Genomic DNA, 26,704 nt, shown 5'->3' with positions numbered 1-26,704 from the left:
CAACTGGAAAGAATATGGGGTGTATGTCTTACCTGCCAAATCTTGATCTAGGCTCAAATGTTGTCTTCAAATCTCTGTCTGTCTGTCTGTCTGTCTCTCATTCTTTTCCTCTTTCTCTCTCCTTTTTCTCTCTGTTATGGCTCATTGTTTCATCCCAATGAGATGGGGAAGAGCATCCTTTAAATAGGTATGGGGTTCACATACTTTTGTCACTGTATCTCCTTAAGTCAAAAGAGTGGGTATTCTCTCTAGTTTCAACAGAAAATTCCCAGAGAAGGATTCTGATTGGTTGAGCTTGAGTCACATGCCAATCCCTGAGCCAATCACTGTGTCCAGAGGTACTCTTGTTGATCAGGTAGGGGAAGACATATTATCTAGAAATGGCTGTAGGGAGAAACAATAGTTTTTACTGTTTTCTCAGTAGAAGAAAATGTGGGAACAATAACCAAGAAGTGAAAATTCACAAGGACACCATGAGTCATTTGAGTCTGCTCCAAAGCAGGGTCAGTAAAGAACAGTTTTAGGTTGAAAGCTAAAGTTGACTAATGAGCATGAATTTTATTTTTGGACATTAAGGAGCCATTTCAAGCTTTTGTGCAGAGAGACATATAACAAAAACTGAAGTTTAGGAACATTTACCTGGCTGGTAGGCTTACTATGAGTGTTAGGGATGTTATACAGGGAGTCAAGAGACCAACTAAGATCTTTCAATAGCTTGGGTAGGAACAAAATATTATTTAAGGTATTTAGGTAGTAAGTAACAGAAATTAATTCTGACTAGCTTAATTTAAACAAAAAGAGCAAAAGCTTTTAAGTTTCATTAGGTCCCATTTGTTTAGTTTTGCTTTTATTTCCAATATTCTGGGAGGTGGGTCATAGAGGATCTTGCTGTGATTTATTGTCCAATCAAAAAATGGGCCAAAGAACTAAACAGACATTTCTCCAAAGAAGACATACAGATGGCTAACAAACACATGAAAAGATGCTCAACATCACTCATTATTAGAGAAATGCAAATCAAAACCACAATGAGGTACCATTACTCGCCAGTCAGGATGGCTGCTATCCAAAAGTCTACAAGCAATAAATGCTGGAGAGGGTGTGGAGAAAAGGGAACCCTCTTACACTGTTGGTGGGAATGCAAACTAGTACAGCCGCTATGGAAAACAGTGTGGAGATTTCTTAAAAAACTGGAAATAGAACTGCCATATGACCCAGCAATTCCACTTCTGGGCATACACACTGAGGAAACCAGATCTGAAAGAGACACGTGCACCCCGATGTTCATCGCAGCACTGTTTATAATAGCCAGGACATGGAAGCAACCTAGATGCCCATCAGCAGATGAATGGATAAGGAAGCTGTGGTACATATACACCATGGAATATTACTCAGCCGTCAAAAAGAATTCATTTGAACCAGTCCTAATGAGATGGATGAAACTGGAGCCCCTTATACAGAGTGAAGTAAGCCAGAAAGATAAAGAACATTACAGCATACTAACACATATATATGGAATTTAGAAAGATGGTAACGACAACCCTATATGCAAAACGGAAAAAGAGACACAGAAATACAGAACAGACTTTTGAACTCTGTGGGAGAATGTGAGGGTGGGATATTTCAAAAGAACAGCATGTATACTATTTATGGTGAAACAGATCACCAGCCCAGGTGGGATGCATGAGACAAGTGCTCGGGCCTGGTGCACTGGGAAGACCCAGAGGAATCGGGTGGAGAGGGAGGTGGGAGGGGGGATCGGGATGGGGAATACGTGTAAATCTATGGCTGATTCATATCAATGTATGACAAAAAAAATAAAAAAATAAATAAATAAAAATAAACAAAAAGAGGTAATGAATGATAGAAAACCTATTGGGGATCTATTGGGACTTTACTGGAGTATCTTGAAAAATCAAAGTAAATGTTAAGTCGCCAAGATTTGGAAAGGTCAGGAGGTGAGGCAACATTCATTGATGAAACAAAGTTACTCTCACCTTGGATGAGGTTGAATAATTTCTGGTCGTTATCTCAGCTATAACTTTTCAGATTCCTGGGTGAGAGAATCTGATGGTTCCAGCTTGGAACAGGTGCACTTCCCTCTCCCACCAGATCTAATTTTCTTATGGTCAAAGGAGAGGAGAAGCATAAAGGTTTTGGTGTATATAGTGGTGGAGGGGTTAGCGCTCTTCAAAATAAGGGGGCTCATGGTGTGTCAGTAAGCCACCTTCCAAAGGGTGCAATCTTGTGAGCTGTACTGGCATAGAAGGAAGCATGGTTTTTGCTAGAGGAAGAAATGTGAATATTCATAAGTTTAAATTTAGAACAGAGAGTTCAAATGAGTGGTTAGTAGATGTGCTATATTTCATTTACAATATTATTTTAAAAATAATTTGTTGAATGTCTTTAGCTGGGGTTTTCACCATTCTCAATAATCTTGCATCTAATCCATTTTAGTCCTTGATGTTACTTGTCCTATTTTATACCTGGAAAGCATGAGAGTTTTTTTTTTTTTTTTCCCAGCAAATAATCACTTTACAATGTTATGCTATTTTCTGCTGTCCAACAACGTGAATCAGCTACGTGTATACATATATCCCCTCTCAACTCCCCTACCCCTCTAGGTCGTCACAGAGCACCAAGTCAGGCTCCCTGTGCTATACCTCATGTTCCTACTAGCTATTTATTTTACACATGTGTATATATGTGTATATTTATTTTACACAGCGTATATATGTCGCTGGAAAACATGAGAATTTTTTACTCTTTCAGAGAACTTAACTTGGTGTTTTCACTGAAAAAAAAGCAAGTAGAAATGGAATAATGGAAGAATAATCAGTATTCTGAGAGATTAATGTTCCTATAGCATCACGTACTTTAGTTGCGTATACGTTACCATTTATTGGAATTATTGTATAATACCTGCTTTTTTGCTAAACTCTAAGTGACTTCATGGGAAGGACCACATGTTTTTTTTACTTACCATTTTATCTCCTGCATGTTGCTGGCATATAGCAGTTACTCAATATTTGTTTAAATTGATTATGTGTTTGGTAAATGAATTTGAAACCTTTCTGTAGATGTGCTTTTGAGGTGTTGCTTACTGGACCAAACTCTTAATTTTTGATCCATAACTTAAGGTCCTGGTTTTAGCACTGAATGGTCCATCCCCCAGGAAATCTCTCACTTCTGGGAAAACTGGCATAATTGTTTATACCGTTTATGGACGTCAACCCTACCTGTTAGCTCCACCACCATGAAACTTCTCATTAACTCTGTGTAATTGCTCTGCACTGAATGTTTGCATTCTCCCCAAATTCGCATGCTGAAGCTCTTACCCCCAGTGTGATGTTATTTGGAGGTGGAGCCTTTGGGAAGAAATTCGGGTTAGATGAGGTAGTGAGGGTGGGGTCCTCATGATGGAATTAGTGTCCTGAGAAAGGAGGAGACAAGAGATCCAACTCTTTGGCCATGTGAGGACACAACAAAGTGGTGTGTAAACTGGGAAGAGGATCCTCTTTAGAGCTTGCATCTGTTGGGGCTTGACCTTGGACTTCCAGTCTCCAGAACCTTGAGAAATAAGTGCTTGCTGTTTAAGGCGCCCAGTGTATGGTGTTTTGTTATAACAGTGTGAGCAGGCTAAGATAGCCGTGGTTTCCCCATTGACACAGGAGTGAGCTTCCCCTCACTCCTGCGAGCTGGATGATTTGCTTAAAGGTACAGCATCAACCATGGTGGATTTAAAACTCAACTGCAGCTTGCAAATCCCTAAGCTGCCCTTCCCTCTACCTGACGATGTTCCTAGAGTTCAAGGTACTGAGTTACGAACTCCTGTTCTCGAGGACTTTGTAGCCCAAAGATAAAGTTGTGCAGGTGATGAGTAGCACAGGGGGCCCTTTCTGCATCACATTTATCACAGATTTTGTGCTTTATGTTCACAGTTCTTCTGGCAGATGGTAGTATCGGGTTGTATTAGTCAGGGTTCTCCAGAGAAACAGAACTAGCAAGATATTTATATAGAGAAAGACATTTACTACGCGAGATGGGCTCACGAGATGATGGAGGCTCAGAAGCCCCACAATCTGCCCCCACCTTTCTCCCCTGCCTTCGTTACCTCATCGACTTTTCCTTCCCCCATTAATATGTACTGAGCAGCTTCTCCATGCCAACCACTGTTCCAGGTTCTGGAAGGAGTGTACAGCAGAGAACAAAAGAGAAAATTCCCCTCTTCTCATGGGGCCTAAGTTCTAGGATGGGGAATACCCAGAGATTCTTGGATAAAGTCACACCTTGAATTGATCCTTTCTGCATATTTGGGGAAGATGAAGAGTCAGTATCCATGTACATCTGCCTGTTTGAGATCCTGAATAATCTGACAGCATAGACACAGGTGATCTAGGAAGCCTGTAGAAACTGCCTGTCACGTGGCCTACTTTTGTCCAGCTCTCTTGGAATAGATGCTCATTGCAAGGAGTGGATCCACTGACCCCTGTGCCAGTCAGTCCCAAATGCTTAGATGAGGCAGTCATGAGGGGTTCATGGTGACATATTCAGTACTATTTTGATAGTGTTACAAAATGCTATCCAGAATTTCAAGAACTTCCACATCCTCCACCAGGTTCCTAAGAGAACCAGGCATGTAAGGAGCAAGAGATCCCGAGAGCGGCTTTATTAATGGACCCTCCGTCTTCCAATAACTCCTGATAAAGTAGAGTTACTAGTGAGCTGTATTAGATCTAATACAGCTGTTATTAGATCCTAAGTATTGGAGCTTCAGCTTCAGCACCAGTCCTTCCAATGAATATTCAGGGTTGATTTCCTGTAGGATTGACTGGCTTGATCTTCTAGCAGAAGCTCCGGTACTTTGGCCACCTGATGCGAAGAGCCGACTCTTTGGAAAAGACCCTGATGCTAGAGAAGATGGAACGTACAAGGAGAAGAGGGTGGCAGAGGATGAGATGGTTAGCATCACCGACTCAATGGACATGAATGGAGCAAACTCCAGGAGATAGTGGAGGACAGAGGAGCCTGGTTGTGCTGCAGTCCCTGGGGTTGCAAAAGAGTCGGGTAGCACTAAGCGGCTGAACGTTAGATCCTACCCCAGAGATCCTGTTGCCACTGCAGACTTTTAGCCAGATGGGTCAGGCATCTTGTCTACTGATGGGATGAATATAATAGTCACACTTTTAGAGAAAGCTTTGCCCTAACTTAGTCCATGTTTTAGACTTAGAAGTTATATTCAAAAGACAGTAGGTGGGGCCTCAAAAATCGCCCTTGGCTCAGGTGTGCTCACCAAGGAGAGACAGGAAGCCCAAGAGACATGAAGGGCAGGCTGGCATCTGGGTCAGCACCCTTGCACCATAAGCCAGTCCAGGGGTACCTGGAGCTCTGAGCAATGAGATCAGCCTGGGGTAGGGACCTGGAGGGTTCATTGCCTCCCTTCAGAAACAGGGATTAGCAGCCCCAGTGATCCTCCAGCATCTAAGAGAAAGCCCTTTAATTTCAAAATTTAGAAGGAGCAAAGATAATTATGTGAAACCATGACAACTACTGCTACCCCTGCCGCCATCATTTACCAGACACCATTATGTGCCAGACACTCTGCTGGTCACATTACATACCTTCTCTCGTTAAATTTCATCTAATGTAAGCCCTGTGATTACACAGAGATGTGGCCATTATAACTTCACTTTTACAAAAGAGGAAATGGATGCTCTGAGAATTTAGGAGACTTACCTGGGATTGCAAGCCACAGAACTGCATTCTAACCCCGAGCTTTCTGATTCCCAAACTAAGCAGTCGTCTTGCAGAATTGCCTCTCTACAGTTGCACAGAAAATAAACATTGAATGAACAAGATCTCAGTGGCCTGTGGCCACTCATTCATTTGTTCCTTTATTCAACAAATACGTTTAAGCTCGTACTGCAAGACACGAAGGTGTTTTAGAATCACAGTGGTCAAAAGAAACATCTCTGCCTTTATGGAGCTTACCTTACCTGTTCTAATTTTTTAAAAATTAGTATTGCTTAGCTGACAACTAACATTACTATGTTTTTTTTTTAATTTGGCCACAATGGAATTTGATAAAGAATAAATACTCTCTTTTTTTAACCCAGTTTTTTATTTTATTCTTTTTTTTTTTTTTTTTTTTTGCTTTTTCATAATGCTATAGTTTCTGAGCCGGTTTTGAATGCCTTGCTGGCCTGGATTATGCAGATCTGTGTGTTGGAGTTATTATATTTCAGTCCTGACATTTAAGTCTCAGCTCTGTGGTCATGCCTTTGGTCATCATTCAAGGGAAACTGGAAACCACCAATGAATATATGAGACTGAGCATGGGGCAAAGAGGAAAGTACACTCATCAGAGACTCGCTGAAAGGAAACGGTGTGAGGATGTATTTGGGGATGATGTGGGGCAGGAGTTGGGAATTAAAAGTGATAAAAGCTCCACGAGTTTGCTCTAAAGAGAGGATTCATGCCCATAAGGGAAGGGTTAATGGAGGATGAGAAGGTGCTGAGAAAGGCATCCAAGTGGAAGGGATTTCAAACCACCAGGAGGAAGCTGGAAACAGCCAAAACATTTTGTAAAAACGTGAGTGTCTTGAGAACTGAAAAAAGGTTAAAGAAAACAGTGATTCTGTTTTCCAAAACATGTACATTAGATGACAAATGAAAAAAATGGTGACACCCAAAACAGTCTGAGTAGGCATTTAAGCGATAGTGTGATTCGGGGAAAGGCCTGGGGAACAAGGGAAATAGCAAAGCAAATGGAAAATTAACTGAAAATTGAGACACACTGAAGGGTTATGGTGGCATTTATGAAACTGTAAGGGAATTAAAGTCTGAAGGGAAATAGTGAATAATAAATATGTCTAGAGAACACTGCAAACAATCAAATTTGGGAAGTTAAAGGAGAGTTACGAGGCAAAAGAGAGAAAATAGAAACTGGAGGAAGGAGACATTTTAAGTAATAGTTAAAAGCTTATACAGCCCATATTTGGATGGCTTTTATTTTTTCTTTTCTTTCTTTTTTTTTATTGGCCTTCTCAGGTGGCACTAGTGGTAAAGAACTTGCCTGCTAATGTAAGAGACTCGGGTTTGATCCCTGGGTCAGGAGGATCCCCTGAAGGAGGAAATGGCAACCCGCTCCAGTATTCTTGCCTGGAAAATCCCATGGACAGAGGACCTTGGTGGGCTACAGTCCATGGGGTTTCAAAGAATTGGACAGATGCAGACCATATATGGATGACTTTTTTTCTTTTTTGGGGGGGTATAATTGCCTTACGGTGTTGCGTTAGTCTCTGCTATACAAAGATGGGAATCAGCTGTGAGTGTGCATGTGTCCCCTCCCTCCTGGACCTCCTTCCTGCCCCCCACCCCCACCCCACCCCCTCGGTCATCACAGAGCCCCGAGCTGGGCTCCCTGTGCGGCACGGCAGCTTCCCGCCAGCTCCCTATTTTAAACACGGCCGTGTGTATGTGCCAGTCCTAATCTCCCAATTCCTCCCACCCTCTCCTTCCCCCACTGGATCCACACATCTGCTCTCTACAGCTGTGTCTCTATGCCTGCCCTGGAAATATGTTCATCTGTACCATTTTTCTAGATTCCACATGTATGCATTAATATGTGGATGGACCAAGAATCTGTCATACAGAGTGAAGTAAGTCAGAAAGAGAAAAGCAGATATCATATGGTTGGCTTTTGACAAAAAGAAAATACTCTGGCCATGAGTGAATGGAATGGCAGCAATAAGCCTGGGTTTTCAGGGACTAACAACGAGGTTGCATTTGGGGCAGTGTGTTAGGAAATATGTCAGAGTAGAAAACTATTTTTAAAAATGCATGGAAGCTTTACGTAAAAGTTTAGCAACATCTGTGTACCAGAAATTGGACTGTATGTTTCTATGAACTATTGCTTATCCCACTCACAAAACCTGGGAGTTAGGGATCTGTTGGGTTAAACCACACGAAGCCATCACAGTTAGTTCATATGGTTTAACCTGATCCGTTTTTATAAACAAGGAAAATGGAAGCTCAGAGAATTTTAAATATACAACCCTAGGAGACACAGCTGGGGAGCAGCAGAGGCAGGTTTGATCCCAGCAATTGCTAGACAGCAATTCATTCTTTTATTCATTCTGCACCTGTTTGTTTTAGCACCACCTATGTGCCAGGCGCTCTGTTCAGCACTAGAAATAAAACACAAAACAAGTCAGATGAGGTCCTACCTTCATGATGGATCTACTGGTTAAGAAAACAACACAAGACACCAGAGACGGTCCTGAATAGCTGTCCAGTAGAAATATAATGTAAGCCATTTATCATCTTAAATTTTCTGGTAGCACTTCAAATAAGTAAAAAGAAGATGAAATTAATTTTAATAATGTATCTTATTGCAATCAGCATGTCTAAAGTATTGCAACATGAAATCAATATAAAATTATTCATGAGATTTTACACTTTTTTTTTTCATACAAAGTCTTCCAAATCCAGTTGTGTCATGCCCTTTTGGCACATGTTTATTCACACTAACCACATTTCAAAGGCTCCATAGCCACCTGTAGTTGGTGGCTACTGTATTAAAGCAGATCTAGAAAGAGCTTGATTCTGACCCAATTTTTTTTGTGGTGATGATATAGGAAAAACAGTCCACCATGTTTTTCCATGTTGTTTCTGACCCACATACGCCAACAATTCATAGGGCACAAAATACAAGCAACAGAGAAACGTTTCTTTCACCTGGGACTTCAGCTTCATACACCTGAAACTTGTATGTATGTGCATCATGTAATTTACGTATTTTCTGTTATGTGTATCACTGATTAAAAACAACTTGGCACTTTACAATCAATGGACAATAATAATACAAAAATGGGTCCTCTGCAAACCATCAGAGCCTTCCCCACATCCACGTTTTGCCAGCATGTCCTCATGTGTTTATTGCTCCTGACGGAAATATCGAAGATGTAATTCGAAGCTTAGCAGCAGCCAGAATTTCTGATACTTTATCTGGTCACTAAAAGTTTGTAATCAATTTTTCGAGAGATAAAACAGTGATAAGATTTTACTGTTTAATACAAGTGCCCAGCAGGTGTTAATGGGGACCAAGCAGTGGGGTGTAGAATGGTTTTTCCCTGGGTAAAGAATTTTTCTCTAGAGTAAAATTTAAGTGGGAAGAAAGCCTGCGGAAATATGGATTGTCCTTCCTAGAAATTGGATGGTAGAATTGAAGGTAATAGGTTACTTGTTCCCTGCCAACTTCATAATGAAATTACTGTTGAGCAAAAGAAATTCTGTTAGAGGGCTTTTTCCCCTCCCAAGGGACAGAAGACTCTTAATAGGAAGAAAGCTAGAAAGAAAGGAAGGAAAGAAGGTAGATAATATAAACACTGAGTATATGGACTCATTGGCCCAGAATATTGAATCTTAAAGAAACACAGAACAATTGGAGTGTCGTAATTTCCATACAGTTGTTTCCATATAATCTGAAGAAGAGAAATTGCGTCTAAATAATGTCCCTGCTAATTCTATCTGATTTCACTACAAAATGGGAGGCAAGGGAACGAGTGGGGGAAACAGAAGTGGGGAATGAAAGAAGAAAGAGATTTAAGTAGATTCAACTGGCAAATCGGAAGAAGAGCAGGTGCTCGACAGGGCATGCCAGCTCCTAGATGAAAGCAGTGACAAGCGACATCCTTTCACACAACGTAACCCTGTGAATGGCGCCCCCTGGGCCAGGTGTCCAAGTCAAAAACCCAAGGATTCATCCCCTCGTCCGCTTTTCCAAACACGTAATGAGCTACATATTTCCAAAGCTCTTGTTGATGGACTCAAGTTCTCGGTTTCACCTACATTTGGGGCATTAGGTAGACTGACCTGAGCTCTAGTTACTTCAAGTTATTGTATAATCAAAACTTGGCTCAAGGGCTTATTGGATTACACTTAAAACAAGCACAACCCCTCGGTCAGTCAGCTGGCCTAACCATGAGTTTTAGACTGCAGATACAGAGCAACTTGGGGATGGATTTTTTTTTTTGCCAGCCCAGATAAAGTCCACTGGTGGGCTTTGTCTGTGGTTTCTATGCTGAAACTCCATGGGCGGTGTTCCGTCGTGATGTTTCATGGGTCTACGCCCTTGGCTTTGCAGTTTCCTATGTGCAGTGAGTCTCTCCTCTACTCAAAACCTTCCATGATCCTCACGGCCTTCTGAACAAAATCCAGACACTTGAGGCCCCTATGCTCTGGCTTCAGAGAGGCTCTGTGGGCGCATTCCACTACCTGTTGTTCTTACTAAGCTATTTCCTATGTTCTGTAGCATCTGTCACTTCCTTTGCTGACTCTTCTTTGTTGAAGATGACTCCTCTGCTCCGAATATTCTTCCCCACCTCTCGTCAACCCCTTTGCTCCTGAAGATTCCCCAGAAAGCCTTCCCTACATCACCAAGCTTACGTTAGGGACCCTCCCTCCACATTCTCACGACTCCTCCTATTTACAGAGCACCGGTACACGAGTGACCGTCTACATGCTAGCAACGTTTGTGTGTCTATGTCACTGGATTGTGAGAATGGAAGGGGTGGGATGGGCACTGTGTTTTCTATTTTTGTATTTATAGGACTCGCCGTAAGGCCTGGCACATAATAGACATCCAGTGAATAGCTGTTGAATCTGTAAATTATCTTCCTGGGAAATGATCAGATGTACCAGATAGGATGGTGATTGCTCTTTCCCTCTTCCAGAAGAGCAGTGTTTGATTTTTTTTTTCTGTGTTTAAACAAAGAGTATCTTTGTTAAAAATAAAAAGTATTTGCAGAAAATTTCGAGAGTACAAACATAACACAAAAGAAAATAGAAAGTACCTGGAATCTTTCCAGGCATAGACAAACCCTATTTTTATCTTCTTTTCTGCTTGTTTAACAGTAAGCAGCGAGCATTATCTTCCTGCCATTAACTTTGCTTGAAAGACATGATTTTTTTAAGGACTCAAAGAGTCCATTGAATGGATACACAGAAATGTTCTTTGCCTTTCCCCCGGTTTCTTCACCTTGGAGACCTGATTCTTTCCCAGAGGACACAGTCGGGTCTTGTACACTGTGACTACCCAGGGGCAGACATATGGTCAATCAGGCCAGTCACTCTACGTGGAACTGTTTTTATAGTCTAGTCCTCGTCCTTAGTATTTTACTTCTTTGGCTGCTTTTGTTGTTCAGGGACTATAAAGCCAGAAAATGCTCCGGCTTTGAGATACCCTGCCTTTCTGGGGGTGTTTGATTGCTTTTTACCACCATACGGCATTTACTGACTATCTGCTAAGTGGTACGTTTTCCGGACATCTTTAACAGCGTCACATTTTTCTCAAGCTGAAAAGGAAATGTGAATCCCTGAGAACCTTCCCTCCCAAATTCTGATAGTGAGCTCTGTCTTGCTTCACGTCAGAGCTGAACCAGACTCCAGGCAAGTGGTTTTGAGGCGGGAGGGTCAGAGATGGAGTATTGTGAGACAGACAAGCATCCCTTGTGATAACGATAACTGATGGATGTTGTATAGGGCAGGCACTGAAGACCCATTGATGATGCTGCTCTCCTCCACCGTCACATCTGACCTGTCCCTAAATACCTGCTGAAAACTTCTCCACTGGGTCCTGTGTGTTGCTGCTCCTGCTCTTCCTTCTCCTCCTCTTTTGGGGTCAAAGCCAACATCATCTCTAACCTGGATTAATAAGAGCATTGTGACTGGCCCCCCACACTCACTGTGATCCTCTGCAAACCTGTTCTCTACACAACCTGCAAGTCTGATTATATCACCTGTTAAAATCTTCAGTGTCCTTCTATTGTCTTAAAGCAAAGACAAAACTCCTTAAATGGCCTGAAAAGCTTTGCACTGTCTGCCCCTATTCACCTTCTCACCCACACCACACCCCACACGCCCTTGGCTCTCTCTGCTTCAGCCGCACTGGTTTGCACTCAGCCCTCGGTAAGCACTACCACAGGGCCTTTGCCCATGCTGCCCCTTTTGCTTGGAGTATGCTTATGTCTTTTCTTATCTAGTTAATGCTACCTCATCCTTCAGGTCAAGCTGCACATCCTTTTAGAAGCCTGGTCTGACCCCCATTTCACTTTCATGGAGCACATACACCCACACCCCCACCATCATAACACTTGTCACCTGTTGTTGTTTAATCATGAAGTCTTGTCTAAATCTTTGCAGCCCCATGGTCTGTAGCCCACCAGGCTCTTCTATCCATGGGATTTTCTGGGCAAGAATACTAGAGTGGATTGCCATTTCCTTCTCCAGGGTATCTTCCTGACCCAGGGATCAAACCCACGTGTCCTGCATTGCAGACAGATTCTTTACCACTGAGGCACCTGGGAAGCCCAACACTTGTCATCGATCTATGATTAACCAATTAATGCCTGTCCTCTCTCTTAGACTATAAGCTTCTGGAGAGCAGGGATTGCGTCTGTTTCCTTGTTTATCCCCAGCCAACTAGCTGATTGTTGTCATGTAGCAAATATTTAATAAATATTAGTGGAATGAATAATGAATTAGTGGGATATCATTTCTTTGATGTTGTATACCATGTGGCTTGTGAGCAAGCAGTTTCCTTTACAGTAGCTTATTCAAACATGCTTTCAGATCCTCTTGTTAGAAGATCATTGAACAAAGGTCTGTTGTCTGACAGGACAAAAATGTTCCAATTCATCTGTTAATTGCAACCAGTTACTAAAGCTTATACAGAACTGGGGAGTCTGGCACTGATTACAGACTCATAGAAGAGAGTGCATGGAGATTAGCAGAACCTGCATGGTACCAATGCTTCCACAGGTAGATGCTGCTGGCAATGAGTTTACACCTTCTCAGCGTTACACGGATGGTGGCATCTGCTCATGTGTCTGAAACCTCTTAGATTTTCCCCTAAACATTTGTCTTTCTCTCTTCCTTTCTCCAGATTTATGGTCAATGTGACGTGGGATGGCAAAGACTTGTCCTTCACTGAGGAAGGCTACCAGGTGCACCCCAGACTGGTGGTCATCGTGCTGAACAAGGACCGTGAATGGGAAAAGGTGAGCATCCTTCCCCGTGCCGAATGCAGGGGAGGCAGGAGAGTATGGGCAACAAGCCGGCTCAAACTCCTCCTTTTCGCAAAGCTTTTCCCCCTGAGCGGCTCCAGATGCCATCTCAGGACCCCACTGGGATCAAGACAGACAGATACTGTCAGATGCGATGGAGGTGCTTTCCCTGGGTAAACTCTGGCAGTTGTGTGTTGTTCTCTGCGTTGGGTTCACAAATCTGAGTAGGGAGCATCCTGGAAAGACTTGGAATAATTTAAAGTCAGTGAAGTTTGATTTGCATCCTTACAGTAGCAAGTATTGACTCTATGGCAGTGATCACACCTGTTTGTCTAAGCCTCATAACTTGGTACCATAGTCACACATTCGGCCCTATGAGTGAACCCCCTATATCTTCATTTGTTTGGTCTTTTGCTTTGAGTTGAATCATTTCTAAAACTTAAACGTATCTGCTCTTCAAGTCATGGGTTGGAGAGGGATGTTCTGTTTCTTGTAAAGCACATTTTCCAGCGCATGTATGTTACCTATTAAAAAATATAGAAACTCAGTGTATAGGAAAAGCTATCTAACATACCACACAAGTCGTGTCCTGAGTCAGAGAGGAGAGATTTCACAGGGAGTTTGGGGATGATCCCGTGAGTATAGTGGCAATATCTGGCCCAGTGGCGTTCCTCCTCCCCCATAACTCAACTCTCAGCTCTCAAATTAGTCATCACAATATCGCATGGAAAGCAGAATAAAAGATAATGAAAAGGAAAAAGGACTAAATCATTATCACTTCTTTTTATACAAGCAGTGCCACGTCTCCGAACCACTTTAGCAGCCCAAGGTTTGTCTTCACTTGGCACATCAGACCCAGGGGGAGGAAGACATGGGGTATAGTGTGGAAGTCATATCATAGTTAACTAGGATCAGAAGACAGTACTGTGCAAACAGAAGCTTTGCCTTTGGGGTAGGGGGCCAGTGACAGATTCCTGCAGGGGGGATGATGAAGAGGAAGCTTTGGAGTTGGTGCTGCTACTTCCAGTAGCTACCAAGCTCACATTCCTTCCAGTGCACTTGAAACAGTGACCAAAGTAGACCATATGCTGGAGCCTAAAATAAGTCTCAGTATATTTAAAAGGGTTAAAATATGCCCAGTGCATTCTTTGACCATAGCAGCATTGAAATAAAAATTAATGACAAGAATATATGCAGGAGACACAGGTTCGATTCTTGGGTCGGGAAGACCACTGGAAGAAAGAAATGGCAACTCACACTAGTATTCTTGCCTGGGTAATCCCATGGACAGGGGAGCCCGGTGGGCTGCAGTCCATGGAGTCACTAAAGACTTGGACATGACTTAGCAACTAAACCACAACAATGAAACACAACATATCAAAATTTGAAGAATTAAGTTGATGACATGCTAAGAGGGCAATCCATAGCTTTCAATGCTTATAATTTTATAGAAAGGAAATTGTAAAGTCAACGATTTAAGCTTCTACATTAAGGCACTAGAAAAAAAATAGAGCAAACTAAACCCAAATGAGGTAGAGGAAGAATATAATAAGAGTAAAAATCAACAAAGTAGAACATAAAGTATCGAGAAAAATCAACAAAGCCAATAGACAATGTGAATAGTTCCTGAGAAACTTGATTCAAAACTAAAATCCTTCCCATTAGAAAAACAAAACTTCAGGCCTAAATGGCTTCACTGTAAATTCCATCTATCAAATTTTAAAAAGAAATAATGCAAATCTACATAGAGATTTTCAGTGTTTTAGTAATCATAGTTTAGCAATATATTGGAAAAGGAAACTGCATTATGGATAAGTGGGGTTTATTCTAGGAATGCAAAATTGGTTTAACATCAAAAAATAAATCAATATAATTTGCCATATTGACATAATAAGAGAAAATTATATAATCATCTCAACAGATGCAGACAAAGCATTTGACAAAATCTGATATCTGTTTCTTTTTATTTTTTTTTTTTTACTAGAATATGATTGCTTTACAATGCTGTGTTGGTTTCTTCTGCAAACCTCATGACCCAGCCATGTGTATACATGTGTCCCTCCCTCACGCGCCTCCCTCCCACCCCCTCATCCCCCCCACCCCAGGTCATCACAGGGCCCCGAGCTGAGCTCCGTGATGTGTGGCCGCTGCCCACTAGCTGCCTATTTTACATGTGGCGTGTGTACCAATAGCCATTCTCGATAAACAAGGGCCATTCCTCAATCTGAGGATAACATTCAAAGTTATCTATGAAAATTCTATAGCTAATATCTTGTATAATGATGAGATAATGAAAATAGGTTCATAAATATATATTCAAATGATTTTTGATGAATAATTATAACAATGGGAGAAAGGAAAGCCTTTTTAATAAATGCTGCTAGGTCAACTGGATATTCTTAGTGGAAAAAAAAAGCAAAACAAGTAAAAAGTAACCTTGACTCAGTTCATACTATACACAAAAACTTAAATTTCAGACTTAAATGTAAAATTTCTATAAGAGAAAATTAGGAAGATATTTTTGAGCTATAAGAAAGCATACTGTAAAAGTAATAAACTGAACTCCATCAAAATTTAAATCTTTTGCCCATGTATAGACACTGTTAGAAAATGAAAAAGGCAAGCCACACATTCAGAAAAAATATTTTTTAAAAATAATCTGAATCAAAGGACTCATATCCAGAATATATAAAGAGCTCCTATAAATCAATAATAAAAAGAAAATCAACACAATTAAAATGGGAGATTGACTTAGGAATTTTACAAAAAAATTTAGTCAAATGGCCATTAAATACATGAAAACATACTTAACATCCATGATAATCAGAGACATGCAAATTAAAACCACAGTGAGCTACCACTTCATACCCTCTGCTTGGCTAAAATGAAAAGGACCAGCAATACCAAGTGTTGTTAAGAACATGTGGTGGTTTGTTCACTCAGTCATGTCTGACTCTTTGTGACCCCATGGACTGTAGCCCACCAGGCTCCTCTGTCCATGGGGATTCTCCAGCCAAGAATACTAGAGTGGGTTGCCATGCCCTCCTCCAGGGGATCTTCCCAACCAGGTATTAAACCCAGGTCTCTTGCATTGCAGGTGGATTCTTTACCATCTGAGCCACCAGGAAAGCCCTTATGATCCAGCAATTTCACTCCAGCAATTCACTCCTAGGTATTTACTCCTGGCAACCCACTCTAGTGTTCTTGCCTGAAGAATTCCATGGACAGAGGACCCTGGTGGGATACAGTCCATGGGGTCACAAAGAGTCAGACATGACTGAGTGGCTAACAGTATGATCCAGCACTCCTAGGTATGATCCAGCAATTCCATTCCTAGGTATTTACTGCAAAGACATGTAATCATATACCCCAAAAGTAATATTTGTGAGAGACATTCATAATAGCAAAACATCAGGAAGAAATCAAAGATTCATCAACAAGGATATAGATAAATATATTATATATATTCATAAAATGGATTGAAAATGAAAGTTGCTCAGTCCATGGAATTCTCCAGGCCATAATACTTGAGTGGGTAGCCTTTCCCATCTCCAGGGGATCTTCCCAACCCAGGGATTGAACCCAGGTCTCCCACATTGCAGGTGGATTCTTTACCAGCTGAGCCACAAGGGAAGCCCAAGGATACTGGAGTGGATACCCTATCCCTTCGCCAGCAGATCTTCCTGACCCAGGAATTGAACCAGAGTCTCCTGCATTGCAGGCAGATTCTTTAGCAACTGAGCTATCAGGGAAACCCATAAAATGGATTGCTACATGAATAAGTTGTGAGCTTGTAATACCCACAACAGTGTGGATGAATTGCAGAAGCATTACGTTGAACAAAAGAAGCCAGACACAGATGATACTGTATATCATCTTCCATTTGTATGAAGTTCAAGGAGAGACAACACTAGTCTGTGGGGTCAGATATCAGAACGATGCCTGGAGGAGGGCGTGGCAACCCACTCCAGGATTCTTGCCTGGAGAATCCCATGGACCGAGGAGCCTGGCGGGCCATAGTGCATAGGGTCACACAGAGTCAGACACAACTGAAGTGACTTAGCATGCACACATCAGAATGATGGTTGCTTTTGTGGAGGAGAAAATTAATAGGAAAAATGCACAGGGAACTTTCTAGTGTTATGACAATATTCCCTGTCATGAACGTTTGTCAAAATCCATCAAGCCACCACAAAAGGTCTGATTATTTTACTGCATGCCATTGTATCTTAATTAAAAGATATGTTTTGAAGCCATTCAAACTGAGATACCCTGTACAATTAATTACCAATGTTTACTGAGTTTTCATACTCAACTCCCTGACATGAATACTATTGATAACACCAATAACCATTGCTTATTGAACACTTGCACGGTGTTTCCTTTAGGTGGTACACCCAAGCTCTGAGTGACAACTTGGTTGATTCATCCCTTCCACAAATGTGTATTCAGTGCCTGGTGTGTGTGCCAGATGCCATTCTTGGTGCTTGGAGTCTGTCAGGGAACAGAAGAGACAAGAAAGCAATTTCTGATTCACTGAGCTTAGATTCTAGTGTGTGTGGAGAGGGATTGGGGTGGGGTTTTGTGCATTTTGGTGATGCTTCAGGACAGCATTGGATTCTGTCCCCAGGAGTTAGCTCCATTCTTCCCTCTGATGTACCCCATAGCCCACCGTCCTAAGTGGCTCACAGCTCCATGTCTGAGTTGGTTCCTGTATGCATCTAAGACCTTGAACATGCTTTTTATTTATCTTTCTTGTAATGCTTCCCTGTATCCTCACTTTCTTTTATTCATCCCTCAAATTCTGGCTTCTCTTTCCTCTTGCAAATGGAAAGTCAAAATGCAACTTACTTTCTTTTTCTTATCCATAATAGGAGGTAGAGAACTCAAGCCTGTCTGCCTTTGGCGGTTACACTTGGGGGTTATTTTTCCACCTTTTGAAGTTAAATAGTCAGAGGATCACTCTCAGAGCTGTAAAATCATTCTCGTTGGTCAGATTTCACCAGTCCTGGGTCAGGCTCGGCTCACACCTGTGAATTCTCCTTGCTGCCTTTGGACCTGGCTCGTTTGCCAGGAAGCATGTTTACAAGGGAGGTCACTGCAGTGCAGTTGATAATATTGCATAAAAGAAGGCTGCCCTTGATAGACTCCATTTCCATCTACAGAAAAAAAAAAAAAACCTTTTTAATAGTTGGCGTGTCCTCCTTCAAATTTCTGTTGAAATACAGCAATTTCCCAAAAAAAAGGCAGCTTGGGGACTTGCTGCTGAGTCAAGCTTAGAATGTACAAATGCTTCCTGTAGTTGGTCTGTTCTCTCAGCGCTCAGGGGATCCAGTGCTTCAGAAATAGCTCCTTGTGCTTCTGTCTTGAAGAAAGAGGAAGCCAATAGAGCAGGTAAATACCCATCATGTTATCCTGCAAGCCGCCCCCCCAGCAGCATAGTCTGATAAGGCAGGTCAGCAGAGGAGAAGGCCTGTGGAAAGGGGGGAGCTGTTAGTCTGGGACTCAGAGGAGATTTCTTTTCATCTCCGAGGTCATGCAGTAGCATCCCTGGAAGCAGCAGCGGGTAATGAGGGTGTCTTGGAAAACATGACAAGCCCATAGAGGGACACTGACTTTCTGCTGGGCCTTTGTGTGCAGCCGGTGTGGAAGGTTGCAATGCCGGGCACAGCCTGCTTATGTTCAGCAGACACGGGCCTCAGGGCTGAGCAGGCTTCCCTCCGGCATATTGGAACCTCCACGCCCTTTGCGTCTCTCCCCCTTTCCAACGGCTTCGCTCTGCATTGGAGCAGAATGAGTCCCAGCCTTGCCAGTTGTTATTCAGTAGCTCAGTTGTGTCTGACTCTGCGACCCCACGGACTGCAGCACGCCAGGCTTCCCTGTCCTTCTCTATCTCCCGGAGTTTGTTCAAACTCCTATTCATTGAGTCAGAGATGCCATCCCACCATCTCATTCTCTGTCATCCCCTTCTCCTCCTGCTCTCAATCTTTCCCAGCATCAGGGTCTTTTCCATTGAGTCAGTTCTTCTCATCAGGTGGCCAAAATATTGGAGCCCAGAGGTGCTTGAAAATAATGTCCTGAATACAAGCGAAGTGGCAGCCTGGGCCAATACAGTCAGTATCCTCTGTGGGCCAACTCAGTGGCCAACATTTCATCTGCACTTGGGTGGAGGACAAAGATGGGTAGGAAACCACCGCCTCTCCCCAAGTAGCTCATGACTGAGCCATCTCCAGAGAGAAGGGGGTGGGCTTGACTTGGTCAGTCGGGGAGATCTTCTTGAGGGTGGGAACATTGAGTAATAGGTTGGGTTTCTCCACATTGAATCACTTTCTTATTAACTACTTGAAAAAATCCTTTGGAAATAATTCCATTTACCATTTTAGGGTTATATCAGATTTAAAATGAAAATATGTGTGTGTGTGTGTATACAAATGTAACATACATACAGACAAGGGTTGTGTGTGTGTGTACTCATTCGTGTGTGACTCTTTGCGACCCCACAGACTGTAGTCCGCCAGGCTTCTCTGTCCATGGGATTTCCCAGGCAAGAATACTGAAATGGGTAGCCATTCCCTTCTTCAGGGCATCTTCCTGACCCAGAGATTGAACCCTGGTCTCCTGCACTGAAGGCAGATTCTTTACCATCTGAGCCACCAGGGAAGCTAATTAAGGATGATAGAGATGCCCCAGAAGACAGAAGGGAGACCCATGATTACATCTTCTTAAACTGAGGGTCTTTCATGCATCCACGGCTTCCTTTAATCTCACCACTCTGTTTGCATTCTCTTTGGTGCCCTTGGTCTCAGCTGCTTTCCACACGGTGATGACTCCCAGGGCCTTGTCTCCAGCCCAGATCTTCTGGTCTACCAGACTTGCCACCAGGACACCCCTAACATGGACAGCCCATAACCCTCCAACTTTTATCTTGTTCAAAACCAGAGTCATCATCTTCCTCTCCCAAATATGGTTGTTCTCGTGGGTCCCATCACAGAAAGCTTCATTCTTTTTTTTTTTTTTTAAATTTTTATTTATTTATTATTTTTTTTTTGTCATACATTGATATGAATCAGCCATAGATTTACACGTATTCCCCATCCCGATCCCCCCTCCCACCTCCCTCTCCACCCGATTCCTCTGGGTCTTCCCAGTGCACCAGGCCCGAGCACTTGTCTCATGCATCCCACCTGGGCTGGTGATCTGTTTCACCATAAATCGCAGCACTGTTTATAATAGCCAGGACATGGAAGCAACCTAGATGCCCGTCAGCAGATGAGTGGATAAGGAAGCTGTGGTACATATACACCATGGAATATTACTCAGCCGTTAAAAAGAATTCATTTGAATCAGTCCTAATGAGATGGATAAAACTGGAGCCCCTTATACAGAGTGAAGTAAGCCAGAAAGATAAAGAACATTACAGCATACTAACACATATATATGGAATTTAGAAAGATGGTAATGATAACCCTATATGCAAAATGGAAAAAGAGACACAGAAATACAGAACAGACTTTTGAACTCTGTGGGAGAATGTGAGGGTGGGATATTTCAAAAGAAAGCTTCATTCTTATCCTCCTAAGATCTTCCAAGCCCTTATATTTGCTTGTCATCTGCTCATTCTCTGTCTCAGATCCTATCTATTTGAACATTTTCCTCTTTTTGCCAAGGACACCCCTTCCATTGATTCTTCATCTGGATAATCCAAAGTGAGTTGAGTCCTTTCCACTTTGTCCTAACCTATATACTAGCCCCTAAGAGTGTGAACAACTTACGTTGTAATTGTTTACTTGCACATTCATCTTCACCTGGACTGTGAGCCCCACCAGGGAAAGGTCTCTTCCTTCCACGTGTTTCTTCAGTTTCACCATAAGGCACTGTTCCTGTGCCTACAAGGGCCTCTCTACAATCTGCTGAGAATGCTGACTTCAGCCAGTATTTGCTAGGATCTACTCTATATCAAGAACTGTGCTGAGCAGTTTATATCCATGATCTCATTTAGTCATTTCAACACCTCATCTGCAGTAGGTATTCTTTTCCTTGCCTCATAAATGGAAATTCAGGTTGAGGGAGGCCAGGGACTAGGTTCAGATCCTGCGTGTGACAGAAGCAGGATGTGAATGGAGGCTTGCCTGACCCCACAGGCTGTGTTCCTAGTACGTACATCATACTCAATAACGGGTAGTGGGAAGGGATATTTTAGAGGGGAAATGAAGGGAGTTCCTCCCGTCCATAGAGTGACACCACCTCCTTATTCTCACTGGATGCAGCAGGTTCCACTCAAACCCAGCCAGTTGGAACCTGGGGTGTCAGCATTTATCACATCTCACAGGTGCTCTGTCTTTTTCTTTCTACAGAAGTTCCCACCTTCCAATCTGGCTCATTGAAGTAGGGAATTGTACCCTGTCTCTGAATCTCATGCATAATGAAGCAGATGACAATTAAAGAATTCCTAGTACAGATATGATAAAGGAGATCTTAAAAAAAGCTAAGATTGATCCCCTCTTCTGGCTGTGGCATATCATTGTGTTACCAGCTCTATTGAGGCTGTCACCCACAATGATGTATACATGGGGTGCAGTTCTTTCATGATGGGATTGCTCATTATAAAAAGTTGTAACTCCCTCCCTTCTAAATCATTCTATTTCAACTACCCCTCTATCACTTTCCCATCACATTTAACGTAGATGGCTGAATGAGTCTCATGATTCACGTGCGGATTTCTAATGTGTGTGTTTGCTTATGTGTGTGTGTGCATATGTGTGTGTGTGTGTGTGCGTGCAGTATCAATTACCTGCCAAAAGGTTCATCCTGCTAAAAGACGGAAGTATTTATGCAAACATTATGCTTGGCATCTGCACACACATACTGCAATGATTTTGTTGAAGAAATTGTGGAGGAAAATTGTAATTGAGAAGACACCAGTAAGTGACAATTGATAGAGCAATTGTGCAAATTGTTAAAACTGAAGTGCATTGTTTACATATCCTACAAGCAGCCAGAAATACGTTATGCCTTCTCCTATGTGCTCGCTTTGCTTAGAAAAACTATGGTGGCGCATTGATGAAGCCATGAATTCTGGCTGTGACAAGCGTTGAAGGAATACCGTTTGTTTTCAGGTTCTTCCTTTGCCATTCTATCTCTGGCACTCAGTAGCTGAGGCTCAGTAACTATTTGTAGAATGGATACGAGAATGAAAGAACTTTTTTTCTCATGAACCTTTCCAAATGAGGAACATCTTTTAATATGGTCAATTTACAAGTGTGGCACTGTTATTACTTTGGTTATTATTTTTATTTTGTGAGTATTTCTATGTTGTTCTTGCATCTCAAGCTCTTCAACAGAACACCCAAAGATGACCGAATAAAATCCCATGGGCTAGCCATATCAGAGTCACCGTGGAAAAGATGTCAAAGTATTAGCACTGCCTCAAACCTACGGAAGAATCATTTCTGATTCTGTTTTGTCATAAGCTCCCCTAGTGATGCCCATTAAAGATGTAGAACTACTGCTTTAGGACATGAATTTACTCTTTGTCATCCTGAAAAAAAAAATGTGGTTTGATCTAGGTCATCCTAGTTATCAAGGCTTCCTGCTTCTTAGCCTTTGTGTGTCTTTCTTCTTTTGGAATACACTGCTTAGTAGCAATGTTTAAGAGCAGAGGTTCAAGAGAAAAGGAAATAAGCAAAGTGGTGTCTTGTTGCACCGAGAGTAATCTCTGCTGAGTGGGACAGTAACAATGCCAAGTAAAGTGTTGTTTATGGATACAGTACAGTTCCTATCACCTGGTGTGTCTTCCGTAAATATTGAGTTATTAAGTGATTGATTTTTTCAGTTAAATCCATCCCCTTTAAATAGAGATGGTTGAATTTGGAGCATATAAACCTTATTTAGTCACACATTCATTCCATCAAACAAAATTTCCTGAGTACCTACTATGTGCAAGTCACTGTTGAGGGGTACAGTGAGACACAGACCATCTTTAGAGGGTCATAGGGCACGAGGAGATGCTCAGAACTACAAGACAGTATGAAATGTGCCACGGAAGATGCTCTGATCTAGAAGTGTGTGGTGTTTAGAGAAGGGATCTGTTATGTGTAGGCAAGAGGATCAAGGGCATCCATACAGAGGGCTTCTCCTTTGAACAAGGTCTCAGATTAGACCTTCTGGACACGTGTAAGGAGGCTCTTCCATGAAGAAGGACCATCAAAAGCCAAAGTCCAGAGGCAAGCATGCCCAAAGCTCATTTGCGGAAGAGTTCAGTGAGTCTGAAGCATTCTGCCTTGTATGGTAGGCAGGATTCTAAGAATGACTCCCAATGACCCTCACTCTTCTGTAATCCTCTCTTCCTGGAAAGTGAATATAATGAGACATGCCTTCTGTGACTGTTATGTTAGATAGAAAAAGAAGTTTTTCAGTTGATTCTGAGTTAATCAAAAGGACTGCTAGCAGGGAGAGCCTCACCTAATCACATCATCCTTTTAAAAGTAGAGAGTTTTCTGAAACTAATAGCAGGAGAAGAAGTCAGAGAGATTTGAGCCCAAGCAGGAATGGTCTGACTGCTGGATTTGAGGACTGAGGGGCCCACATGAAAGGGAATGTAAGTGACCACTAGGAGCTGAGTTTGGACTTTGGCCAGCAGCCAGCAAGGAAATAAGAACTTCAGTCCTACCACCTCTAGGAACTGAACTCTGCCAATGACCTGAATGAGTCTGGAAGTGCATTATTCCCAGATCCTGCAGCTCTGAGCCCAGCTGGCTCACAGCTTGGTTTTGGCCCTGTGAGATCCCAAGCAGAGAACCCAGCTGAGCCTGGCTGAACTTCTGACCTACAGAACTGTGAGGTAATAAAGGGGCATTGTTTCAAGTAGCTATGTTTGAGGTAATCTGTTACATGACAATAGAAAATGAATGCAGATTGTTCAAAGGGAAATTATGGGAATGAAGGACCATGCTGGAATTTGAATTATAGGCTGTGGGGTTTTATTTTTGGGAGTCATCTCAGGAGTATTGTTGAGGGGCCAAATGGGAGAACAACATAAAAATAATAATAGTATTAGCTAATACTTGTTCAGTACTGATGATAACATGCAGGGTGCTAAACGTTCAAATATATTAACTTTCCTAACCCTCGAATAAACACTCTGATACAGATGCTGCTGTTCTCTTTTACATATGTAGGGGATAAGTGTTAGTCGCTCAGTTGTGTCCGACTCTTTGCGACCCCATGGGCTGGAGCCTGCCAGGCTCCTCCATCCATGGGATCTTCCAGGCAAGAATACTGGAGTGGGTTGCCATTTCCTTCTCCAGGGGATCTTCCCGACCCAGGAATCGAACCCCAGGTCTCTGCATTTCAGGTAGACTCTTTACCATCTGAGCCACCAGGGAAGCACCATGTAGGGGATAAGACCCCGAGAAATTCAGGAACTTGCTCAAGATGACAGAGCTAGTAAGTTGCAAAGCCAGGATATGAACCCCACAGCCTACTCCCTTAGACATAAACTAAACCGCTTCTTTAAAAATGAAGCAGTGATTGGCATGAGTCTTTGGGAGATTTTCTAAGGGGCTATTTAAGTAGCTCAGGTTAAAGGGAATGTGGGTGTGAGCAGAAGCATTGGCAATGGCATCTGAGAAATTTCAGAGGCAGAATGAAAGCATGTGGCATTGACTGGATGATTTGCTGAGAGGTTCATGAAAGAGAGAAGTCAGTCAGATTAAAATAAGTTTTTTTTAGGCATGGGTTTGGGCTTTGGCATTTCTGGACTGAGTATTTCCAGAAGAAATTTGTCATGCAATTGACAGAACATGAACCTGTAAGTGACATGGTTCATCCCTCCTTCTCCCCCTCTTTCCCTTTCTCTGTATTTCCTTTATTCTCCAAAAATCCACGGCTAATGTTAATGTTAAGTGCCCTTTTGTAAGATGGGTTTTGTAATATCACTACCTTAGCAGAAGCTGTGTGAAATTTCATTTGTTTCCTTAGATAATGATCATTAAGTTTCTCAAATGATGTGAGCCCCTGAGAGGGAAAGTTTAGCCATTACAAAAGATTTAAAATTATCCTCTGACTTCCCTAGAGTGACTCTTTTAAATACCTATGTGGTATACAGTGCGTTAGTCACAGTGGGGAGCAGACAGTAGGTGTCTAGCAAATTAACACATCAAAGTGAAATGAGTGATGTCATCTTCTTGTGTGCATGTGTGTGTTTCTGTCTTGCATGGTTTATTTTTCTTTCTTTCTCTTTTTGCAGTTGTAACATAAGTCCAGCTCCACAAAGCACAGATTGAACTATGCTTTTCTGCAAGGCAATATTCTGCTAATAGTTTTCTAGATTTCTAAAATTTTTTAAAAAGCAGTTCATAGAAAATATATCTCTAGGGGAACATGCGTTGATGGGAGTGTTGATAAAGATGATTGATGATGATGGCCATGACAACGATGGTGCTCTTAATTGATGTGAGGATCAAGGAGACAGCAGCTGCCATTAGTTTGAGCTCCTGTTATTTGCCAGACACCATGCAGAGTGTTTTCAATGCCTTATTTCACTTAAATATCACAACATCCTCTGCATTTTTTCTCATAATGTAAAAGGAAGGTGATAATAGTACTTACCTCAAAGAGTTGTTGGGAAAGTTAAGCAAAATAGTATGTCAAGTGCTTAAAACACTGGCTGGCACATAGTAAAGTGAAAGTCACTCAGTCGTGTCTGACTCTTTGCAACTTCACGGATGGTAGCCCTCCAGGCTCCTCTATCCATGGGGTTCTTGAGGCAAGAATACTGGAGTGGGTAGCCATTCCCTTCTCCAGGAGATCTTCCCAACCCAGGAATCGAACCCAGGTCTTCTGCATTGCAGGCAGCAGATTCTTTACCATCTGAACCACCAGGGAAGCCCATAGTAGGTGATCAGTAAATGCCAGCTCCAGTTATTGTTGTTGTTCAGTTGCCAAGTTGTGTGCGACTCTCTGAGACCCTGTGGACTGCAGCATGCCAGGCTTCCCTGTCCTTCACCATCTCCGGGAGTTTGCCCAAGTTCATACCCATTGAATCGGTGATGTCATCCAGCCATCTCATCCTCTATCTTCCTCTTCTCCTTCTGCCTTCAATCTTTCCCAGCATCAGGGTCTGTTCCAATGAGTCAGCTGTTCACATCAGGTGGCCAGCGTATTTCCAAAGAATATTCAGTGTTTATTTCCTTTAAGACTGACTGGTTTGATCTCCTTGCTTTCCAAGTTATCATTAGAGCTCCACTGTATAGGAGAGAAATTGATAGCTGCATGGGATGAATGACTTGCCCAAGGTCATATAGTAGTGAAGGCAGAATTTGAACCGAAGCAGTATTATAATAGAGCTAGAATTAACCAGTATGTCATCTGCAGTATCCATCTCTACCCAATTCACAAATGCAGCTTGATAAGGAAACTGTCTGAGGGTGATGGGGGCATTTTTAAGCTGACAGATGATATAAATGTAAGACAAAAACCATACCCTTGATCATTTGCCATTGCCATCAATTATGAAAATGAGTGAATAGATTATTGAAATGATCTCAGATGAGTAAATTATTCAAACAGCCTCTCAGTCAGAAGTATTTCTAGAAACTCCTGTACAGACAGATGAAAACCATTTTTATTTTCGGACT

General features: G+C 42.2%; 1 protein-coding gene across 2 annotated transcripts in view; it reads left to right on the top strand.

Moving 5' to 3' along the window:
- GRIN2A (glutamate ionotropic receptor NMDA type subunit 2A) overlaps positions 1 to 26,704 on the top strand; it is a 431,280-nt gene that overhangs the window by 273,456 nt on the left and 131,120 nt on the right. For both annotated transcript variants that reach the window (XM_043914296.1, XM_043914297.1), the window contains one exon: positions 12,947 to 13,061. In XM_043914296.1, the coding sequence (XP_043770231.1) occupies positions 12,947 to 13,061 (115 nt within the window). The remainder of the gene's footprint in view (positions 1 to 12,946; positions 13,062 to 26,704) is intronic.

The sequence above is a fragment of the Cervus elaphus genome, chromosome 10, assembly GCF_910594005.1.
Source record: "Cervus elaphus chromosome 10, mCerEla1.1, whole genome shotgun sequence".
Classification (NCBI taxonomy): Eukaryota; Metazoa; Chordata; class Mammalia; order Artiodactyla; family Cervidae; genus Cervus; species Cervus elaphus.
The sequence above is the reverse complement of the archived record's forward strand: the minus strand, read 5'-3'. Positions and strand labels throughout refer to the sequence as shown.